Source organism: Nerophis lumbriciformis, linkage group LG03, assembly GCF_033978685.3.
Source record: "Nerophis lumbriciformis linkage group LG03, RoL_Nlum_v2.1, whole genome shotgun sequence".
Taxonomy (NCBI): domain Eukaryota; kingdom Metazoa; phylum Chordata; class Actinopteri; order Syngnathiformes; family Syngnathidae; genus Nerophis; species Nerophis lumbriciformis.
The window spans coordinates 51,877,501-51,887,500 of record NC_084550.2 but is presented as its reverse complement, the minus strand read 5'-3'; the positions used below and the strand labels follow the sequence as shown (position 1 = coordinate 51,887,500).

General features: G+C 44.8%; 2 protein-coding genes across 3 annotated transcripts in view; both read right to left on the bottom strand.

The window, feature by feature from the left end:
• Positions 1–4,924, bottom strand: part of prxl2b (peroxiredoxin like 2B) — a 16,425-nt gene extending 11,501 nt beyond the window's left edge. The window contains exons 1-2 of the mRNA XM_061929418.2: positions 4,773–4,924; positions 2,689–2,893 (exon numbers count right to left, since the gene is read on the bottom strand). Coding sequence (XP_061785402.1) covers positions 2,689–2,893; positions 4,773–4,835 — 268 coding nt within the window. The 5' untranslated portion in view covers positions 4,836–4,924. The remainder of the gene's footprint in view (positions 1–2,688; positions 2,894–4,772) is intronic.
• A 1,327-nt stretch (positions 4,925–6,251) lies between these two features.
• LOC140677526 (neurotrophin receptor-interacting factor homolog) overlaps positions 6,252–10,000 on the bottom strand; it is a 5,193-nt gene continuing 1,444 nt past the window's right edge. The window contains exons 1-2 of one of the 2 annotated variants that reach the window (XM_072912203.1): positions 9,670–10,000; positions 6,252–6,441 (exon numbers count right to left, since the gene is read on the bottom strand). The exon at positions 9,670–10,000 is cut by the window's right edge and continues 1,444 nt beyond it. In XM_072912203.1, coding sequence (XP_072768304.1) covers positions 9,989–10,000 — 12 coding nt within the window. In that variant the 3' untranslated portion in view covers positions 6,252–6,441; positions 9,670–9,988. Of the gene's footprint in view, positions 6,442–7,059; positions 7,183–9,669 lie in introns of those variants that run through there. The other variant, XM_072912204.1, reaches the window with a different exon arrangement.

Below are 10,000 nucleotides of genomic sequence, written 5' to 3'. Positions count from 1 at the left end.
GTCCATGTGATGTCAGATGAAACAAAAATTGAGCTGTTTGGCCACAATACCCAGCAATATGTTTGGAGGACAAAAGGTGAGGCCTTTAATCCCAGGAACACTATGCCCACTGGGCCTGTTTTGCTGCCAATGGAACTGGTGCTTTAAATGGGAAAATGAAAAAGGACGATTACCTCCAAATTCTTCAGGAAAACCTAAAATCATCAGCCGGGATGTTGGGTCTTGGGCGCAGTTGGGTGTTCCAACGGGAAAATGACCCCGAACACATGTCAAAAGTGGTAAAGGAATGGCTAAATCAGGCTAGAATTAAGGTTTTAAAATGGCCTTCCCAAAGTCCTGACTTAAACGTGTGGACAATGCTGAAAAAACAAGTCCATGTCAGAAAACCAACAAATTTAGCTAAACTGCACCAATTTTGTCAAGAGTGGTCAAATATGTACAGTATTATGATAGAACGGTTTGACTCTGGAACAGATTATTTCCTGGTTGCAAATTACCGTATTTTTCGGACTATGAGTCGACGTTTTTTTAATAGTTTGGCCGTGGGTGCGACTTATACTCAGGAGCGACTTATGTGTGAAATTATTAACACATTACCGTAAAATATCAAATAATATTATTTATCTCATTCGCGTGAGCGACAAAGAAAATGTCCGCAATCGTCACACACACAACCAATAAGAACTCGGCGGGGGCGGGGTCATGGCAGAAGTGCATTGTGGGTCCTGGGATGCTAACTGCTATACGCTACTGCCGGAGCTATTAAAATGGATCACATCAACATTGGCGGTAACTTATAAAAACTGACAAGGACTGAACTAAAATGGCACCGAAAAGGAAATCATATACTGCAGATTACAAGCTGGACGTAGTGAAATATGCAGCAGAGAACGGCGATCGAGCAGCAGAAAGAAAGGACGCCAGCGGGGCGCATACCAGAGGCGACACCGAGGCAGAAGATTTCATGGGATTTAGCGATTAGGAGTGACAGATTGTTTGGTAAACGTATAGCATGTTCTATATGTTATAGTTATTTGAATGACTCTTACCATAATATGTTACGTTAACATACCAGGCACGTTCTCAGTTGGTTATTTATGCCTCATATAACGTACACTTATTCAGCCTGTTGTTCACTATTCTTTATTTATTTTAAAAAGCCTTTCAAATGTCTATTCTTGGTGTTGGCTTTTATCAAATAAATTTCCCCCAAAAATGTGACTTATAGTCCAGTGCGACTTATATATGTTTTTTTCCTTCTTTATGATGCATTTTCGGCAGGTGCGACTTATACTCCGGTGCGACTTATACTCCGAAAAATACGGTACATTTACCAAACAATCTGTCACTCCTAATCGCTAAATCCCATGAAATCTTATACGTCTAGTCTCTTACGTGAATGAGCTAAATAATATTATTTGCTATTTTATGGTAATGTGTTAATAATTTCACACATAAGTCGCTCCTGAGTATAAGTTGCACCCCCGGCCAAACTATGAAAAAAAACTGCGACGTATTGTTCGAAAAATACGGCACACATATTTTGTTAACACTGAAGACTATTTACTTGTCATTTAACCCATCCATCCATTTATCATGTCTGAAATGTGACGGTTGCAGCTTACACATGCAAAACCCCAAAACGCCTTATAAAAAACGATTACCGTATTTTTCGGACTATAAGTCGCAGTTTTTTTTATAGTTTGGCTGGGGGTGAGACTTATACTCAGGAGCGACTTATGTGTGAAATGATTAACACATTACCGTAAAATATCAAATACAATTATTTAGCTCATTCACGTAAGAGACTAGACGTATAAGATTTCATGGGATTTAGCGATTAGGAGTGACAGATTGTTTGGTAAACGTATAGCATGTTCTATATGTTATAGTTATTTGAATGACTCTTACCATAATATGTTACGTTAACATACCAGGCACGTTCTCAGTTGGTTAATTATGCCTCATATAACGTACACTTATTCAGCCTGTTGTTCACTATTCTTTATTTATTTTAAATTGTCTTTCAAATGTATATTCTTGGTGTTGGGTTTTATCAAATAAATTTCCCCCCAAAAATGCGACTTATACTCCAGTACGACGTATATATGTTTTTTTCCTTCTTTATTGTGCATTTCGGTGGCAGAGGGATTAGTGCGTCTGCCGCACAATACGAAGGCCCTGAGTAGTCTTGGGTTCAATCCCGGGATCGGGATCTTTCTGTGTGGGGTTTGCATGTTCTCCCCGTGACTGCGTGGGTTCCCTCCGGGTACTCCGGCTTCCTCCCACCTCCAAAAACATACAGTTGATTGGCAACACTAAATTGGCCATAGTGTGTGGATGTGAGTGTGAATGTTGTTTGTCTATCTGTGTTGGCCCTGCGATGAGGTGGCGACTTGTCCAGGGTGTACCCCGCCTTCCGCCCGATTGTAGCTGAGATAGGCTCCAGCGCCCCCCGCGACCCCAAAGGAAATAAGCGGTAGAAAATGGATGGATGGATGGATTGTGCATTTTCGGCCTGTGCGTCGTATACTCCGGAGCGACTTATAGTCCGAAAAATACTGTACCTCATCAGAGGTTGGGATTCAGTAGCTCTTGGGCACGGCATTGAACCTCCAAACTATTGAGGATCTACTACGTATGCATAGAACGTGTATGTGGTATAAAGTATATAATAATGGTGCTTACGTCCTTTAAAAAAACCCGAATTCTTGAACTCCTGGAGGCCAAACTCCTCGGGCCCGACGGCCACCAGAGCCACACCACCGGCTCTCAGGTCTGGCTCCAGTTTGCTGACCTCGGCCGCCATCCAGCGACACACCTGGCAGCCAAACCTGCGCAGGAAGAACACCACCACAGGCTGGTCCTGCCACAGAGACTGGAGCTCTACATTCTGCAAGCACAAGATGGAGGCAGTGTTATTATAGGATGTCATATTCTAGTGATGGGTCCGGCAACACCGATGCATCGGCGCATGCGTCGAGCTCATAGAGCAAAACCCTGTGTCGGTGCGCGTACCGCTTTTAGAAAGTCACTTGACCGATCATGAGCTGTTTTGGTCACGTGACCGATACGCGAACTGTGTCGCACTGACGCCTCCTCTGTGCCCTGTGAGCGGCTCTTTTCTACAGCCGGAGAAATAATAACTAAGAAGAGAAAGCGTCTAAAATTGAATACGTTGGAAAAACTGTTTTTTTTAAAAATAAAAATGTGTAAAAAAATAATAAATAAATAATAATTTCCAGGTCCACAAGCATCCTCATTCACAACACGTTCTCTTAGATTTCCATGTTATGATACATGTTCACATTATTTATTGACTGTATCTAAAAAAGACAAAAAATATATTTTTATTTAAATGAAGTTAAGAAATAATCCTAAATGAAATACAATGACTTGGTTTATATTATTGTATATACTAGGTCAGTGGTTCTCAACCTTTTTTCAGCAATGTACCCCCTGTGAATTTTTTTTTAATTCAAGTACCCCCTAATCAGAGCAAAGCATTTTTGGTTGAAAAAAAAAAAAGTTAAAGAAGTAAAATACAGCACTATGTCATCAGTTTCTGATTTATTAAATTGTATAACAGTGCAAAATATTGCTCATTTGTAGTGGTCTTTCTTGAACTATTTGGAAAAAAAGATATAAAAATAACTAAAAACTTGTTGAAAAATAAACAAGTGATTCAATTATAAATAAAGATTTCTACACATAGAAGTAATCATCAACTTAAAGTGCCCTCTTTGGGGATTGTATTAGAGATCCATCTGGATTCATGAACTTAATTATAAACATTTCTTCACAAAAAAAAAAAAATCTTTAACATAAATGATAAATGGGTTGTACTTGTATAGCGCTTTTCTACCTTCAAGGTACTCAAAGCGCTTTGACACTACTTCCACATTTACCCATTCACACACACATTCACACACTGATGGAGGGAGCTGCCATGCAAGGCGCTAACCAGCACCCATCAGGAGCAAGGGTGAAGTGTCTTGCTCAGGACACAACGGACGTGACGAGGTTGGTACTAGGTGGGGATTGAACCAGGGACCCTCGGGTCGCGCACGGCCACTCCTCCACTGCACCACGCCGGCCCTCATCATCAATATTTATGGAACATGTCCACAAAAAAATCTAGCTGTCAACACTGAATATTGCATTTCTTTTCACAGTTCTTTTTGACAGACATTTTAGTGACAAACCTGAGCTTGTGCTTCACTGAGTTTATGAACTTACATTCATATTTTGTTGAAGTATTATTCAATAAATATATTTATAAAGGATTTTTGAATTGTTGCTATTTTTAGAATATTTTAAAAAAATCTCACGTACCCCTTGGCATACCTTCAAGTACCCCCAGGGGTACGCGTACCCCCATTTGAGAACCACTGTACTAGGTCATAAAATCAGTGTCAGTTGAGTCGGTCCATAGGTTGCCTGTAGGGATTTTTAATGTCCAGCAGATGTCAGTATTTAGTGACACAGTATCGACACAGTATCAATACAGTTTTGCAATGTGTCGAAACGCTTCATGACGCCTCATCAACCCATCACTATCATATTCATGAATGAATGAGCAGCATTATTATGTCCCCCAAGAGACACACTTAAGAGCCATTTGCTTAAGTGAGGGAGGTAACAGCATGTACATGACAGCAGCTCTCTCAGCAGGATGTTTAGTTAATAGATTTGAATAGGCTGGCTAAGATCAATACAACCTGCATCAATTAACAATATCCATTCTCAAGCTAGCTAGTTTGATAGCTCACCTCTCCTGTGTCAGCGCTTTTTAATAAGTTCTTTCCTACGCGTACAAGCTCGACGTGTGTCATGTTTCACAACACAAGGAACCATATAGTCAAAGAAGAAGGTAGAATGTGTTTTAAAGTGACGCCTCGGCGGTTGTTGCAAAACAGCAACTTCCGGGTGCGCCCTCTTGAATAATCTCTTCCAATCATAGTCCACTCGCATGGAGCTGTCAGCCAATCAGAATGCAAGGAGTGCATCAAAAGGGGCGGGATGTTTTCTTGTCGCTGAAATGAAATGACGGCTATAGGAGGTTGAAGGTGAGATAGTTGGCCTTCATCCACACCTTTTTTACAAGGCATGTTTACCTTTTTCATTCCCCTCCTGGAAATATGTGATGTATTACATTGTAATTGTGTTGTAGGCATGTTCAATATAAACTCAACTGGTTTTACTTTCCGTCACAGCAGGTCATAAGGCAAAACGCATATGTGATGTAATAATATGACATGTAATTTTTCTATTATCCATTGCAGGACTTTTAATAGCTTTTTGTATGTTGTTTATACTTTGAAAGGTATTTTAGCCACAAAAAAACACCACTTTGAACTCGAGACAGATTAAAATGTTAACAAGTGTATTATAAGAACAATACAAATGAAAATGTGTTATTTTCTAAAATATTCGCAATCAGTTCAATATATTTAAAAATATATTTATTTATGAAATAAATGAACTGAACTGGTATGTATTTATTTTTATGACCTAAATGTTTTAAATAAACCTTAATAATATAGTTAATATATTAATCATTAATAATTTACAATCCAATAATAATTTTAAAAAATGGTTTGTATTTTTATATACATTTAATCAACTCTATGTATTTGTTATTGATTTAAAACATTTAATAATATTTTATTTGTCTTACTTAAATTATATATCTCTCTCTCTCTCTCTCTCTCTCTCTATATATATATATAATATTGACTGCAGCGCAGTTTTACAGCCACGATAATATGGCTAATACATTATATATATATATATATATATATATATATATATATATATATATATATATATATATAAAATTTAAACAAATAAGCATTTCGTATAATGTATTATTTAGATTAAATAACACTGATTTTTAGAGAGCCATACATTATTTGTTGTTTTAGTTTTGATTATGTAGAGCAGTTCTTCAACCAAAATAACTATTAATATAAACTATAATATAATTATTATTATATATAAGTATTTTGTATTTATTTTATATTCTTAATAAGTTATATTTGTTATTAATTTGATACATTTATCCAAAATATGCCTTTCTTTAACTGTATTTATGTTTTTATGTTGTTATGTTGTTATCCAGCAAAGATAATATGGCTAATATACTAATAATAAACAATATATAATACAACACTTTATACAAATAAGCATTTTGCATTTTTAGATACCATGTAATACCGGTCCATCTACGTCCCAATCCTCACCTATTGTCATGACTTTTTGGGTGATGACCGAAAGGGCAAGATCACGGGTACAAGGGCCGGAATGAGTTTCTTCCGTCGGGTGGCGGGGCTCCCGCTTAGAAATGAGGTGAGAAGCTCTGTCATTCAGGATGAGCTGTTCCTCCACATCGAGAGAAGCCAGATAAGGTGTGTGAAGACGTCTCTGTCTCGGGTTCTTCTGGGACCACAGGAAAGGGCACAACACTTTGGGTCGGCGGTTTACAATTCTTTTAATTATATTCTCACACAAGTCTCTGTCGGCTTTTCAGCTCTCCTCCTCCTCACAATGTCTCTCTTTTCGGGCTTTTCAGCACTCTTCCGTGGTTTTTCATTTGCTTTCCAGGTCCCTCTGCCTCATGGTCTCCGACGCTGCTTAATAAAGGAACAGGTGATTAGATAACTCGTTCCAGCTGAGTCATCCACTCACCTGTTTGCTGCTTCATGGCCGGCCTCCGCACACACCCCGCCCGCAGGGAACGCGCGAACCACGCCCCTCTCCACATGCCTCCACTGCCAGATTTGAGGCCGGGCAGACGTCCGGTCGCGCTCACTCCCCCCCACCCCCTATAGCGGGCCGAGAGAGAAAATCGGCCACGGCCATCTGCGCGCCCGGCCTGTGGACCACCCGGAAGTTATAGGGCTGTAATGCCAGATACCACCGGGTGATCCGTGCGTTGGCGTCCTTCATGCGGTGGAGCCACTGGAGAGGTTTGTGGTCTGAGCAGAGACTGAAGGCACGCCCCAACAGGTAGTAGCGGAGGGCCCCGACCGCCCACCGGATGGCAAGGCACTCCCTCTCCACCGTGCTGTACCTTGCCTCCCGGTCCGAGAGTTTCCGGCTGATGTACAGCACGGGGCGGTCGACGTCCCCCACCCGCTGAGACAGCACCGCCCCCAGTCCCCGGCCCGACGCGTCCGCCTGCAGACAGAAAGGGATGTCAAAATTAGGCATGTGCAGCACCGGCTCCTCGCAGAGTGCTGTTTTTACCTCCTCAAACCCCCGCTGGCACTGCTCCGTCCACTGGACCAGTTCTGGAGCACCCTTTCGGGTGAGGTCAGTCAGTGGGCCGGTTAAGTCCGCAAACCGGGGAATGAACCGCCGGTAATAGCCCGCCAGTCCCAAAAACTGCCTCACCTCTTTTTTTGTCTTGGGGGGTGGACAGGCCGCGATTGCCGCTGTTTTGTCTACCTGCGGCCGCACCTGTCCCCCTCCCATGTGGTACCCCAGATACTGTACCTCCCTCCGGCCAACCGCGCACTTCGCCGAGTTGGCGGTGAGCCCTGCCCGCCTCAGGGACTCGAGCACCGCCCCCACCCGCTGCACGTGTTGTTCCCAGCTGCTACTCTGGATGATGACATCATCCAGGTAGGCAGCCGCGTATGCAGTGTGGGGGCGCAGCACTCGGTCCATGAGACGCTGGAACGTGGCGGGGGCACCGAACAAGCCAAACGGAAGTGTCACAAATTGGTACAAACCGTCCGGAGTGCAAAAGGCCGTTTTTTCTCGGGACTCTGGTGACAAGGGAATCTGCCAGTAGCCCTTGGTCAAATCCAGTGTCGTGAAAAATTGAGCAGTGCCTAGCCGATCCAGGAGCTCGTTGACCCGAGGCATTGGGTACGCGTCAAACCGTGATTGTTCATTCACCCTGCGGTAATCCACACAGAACCGCACAGTCCCATCCTTCTTCCCAACCAGAACAATGGGACTGCACCACACGCTGTGGGATTCTTCTATCACCCCCAACTCAAGCATAGTTTTTAATTCCTCCCGAACTACTTTGCGCTTGTGTTCGGGAAGCCGATATGGCCGAGACCGCACCGTAACCCCCGGGCTGGTCTCAATATGATGTCGGATGAGATCCGTGCGACCGGGCCGCGAGGAGAACACATCAGAGAAGCGCCGCTGTAACTCAGCCACATCCGCCCTCTGCGCTGATGTGAGCTGGTCGTCACAGGACAGCCGGGGGGCCGGGCCAGAGCGCGGGATCTCCGGCCCCAACTCCTCCTCCTCCCCCACTACTGTCACCATGGAAACAGGCTCCGCCTTTTTCCATGCCTTCAGCAGGTTCAAATGGTAGATCTGAGTGTCTCCGCGTCGGTCCGAGCGCCGAACCTCATAATCGACATCACCCACTTGCCGTGCGACCTCAAAGGGTCCCTGCCACTTTGCAAGTAATTTGGAGTTTGAGGTTGGAAGCAATACAAGTACTTTTTCTCCCGGTGTGAATTTGCGTAGTTGAGTCCCCCTGTTATACGTGCGCCGCTGACGTTCTTGGGCACGAAGCAAATTCTCACGTGACAAGTGCCCCACCTTGTGGAGTTTTGCTCGCATGTCCATGACATATTGAATTGCATTTTTGCTGGAGCTTGGACCCTCCTCCCAGCTTTCTTTAATGACGTCCAGCACTCCGCGAGGCCTCCGGCCGTACAACAACTCAAAAGGTGCAAAACCAACGGAGGCCTGGGGTACCTCCCGCATCGCAAACATTAGGGGGTCCAACCATTTATCCCAATTCTGTTTGTCCTCGTGCATAAACTTACGGATCATGGTTTTCAGCGTTTTATTTAATCTCTCCACCAGCCCATCCGTTTGCGGATGGTATACACTGGTGCGGATCGCTTTAATTCCCAGTAACCCGTAGAGTTCCTTTATCGTGCGCGACATAAAGGACGTGCCTTGGTCAGTCAGAATCTCTTTCGGGATTCCAACTCGGGAGATGACCTGAAACAGCGCTTGCGCAACACTCTTGGCAGAGATGGAGCGCAAAGGTACTGCTTTGGGATAACGCGTTGCGTAATCCACCAGGACTAACACAAAGCGGTATCCCCGTGTGCTCGGGTGAAATGGTCCGATGAGGTCCATCCCAATTCTTTCGAACGGGACCTCCATGAGCGGTAATGGGCGCAAGGGCGCCTTTGGGGTGGCCGCTGGGTTCACCAGCTGGCAGTCCGGGCAGGCAGCGCACCAACGGCGCACGTCTGCCCGGAGGCCTGGCCAATAGAATCGGACCATTACCCGATTAAGTGTTTTATCATACCCTAAGTGGCCAGACATGGCATTAAAATGTGCCGCCTGGAAAACCGCGCGGATACTCCCCTCGCCGACTGTCCGTGAACGCAACCCCACACATTGTGTCACCAAATGGTTAAATCCCAGCCAATTCGTCCCTAGAATTACGGGGTGCGTAAGTTGCGCGCTTACGGCAACCTTAACCTTATGCTTTTGTTCCTTGTATATAATTTCCACTGGCACCATAGGGTACTCGTGCACATCCCCATGAATACACCTAATTTTCACCCGTGTCGCCTGCCTCAACGCCCCGGGCCAAACCAGGTTTTGGTGGATCATGGACTGTTTGCAGCCCGAATACAACATCGCCCGATATGTACCCCCTTGTACCCTTACCGGGACACAGTACGTCTCCCCCCGATCGGGGGCGGGTGCTGGAGGCCCGACAACCCGCAACACCTGCCCCACCTCCATCAGGGAGCACTCCCGGCGCACGTGCCCGGGCCGTCCGCACCTCCAGCACACCGGCCCTGGGGTTTGAGGTGCCATCTGCGAGGGAAGCCCTCTCCCCGCAGCGTCGGTACCCTGAAATGCACAAACCATAGACATATTATGACCCCGTGTTCCCCCCCTTGTCGTCTGTCTCTGGGTGTGTGTGGGTGCGTATTCTTTTTTTATGTCCGTGTGGTGAACCTGTTCGGTGATTCCGGGTGGCTCAGGCTGGCTT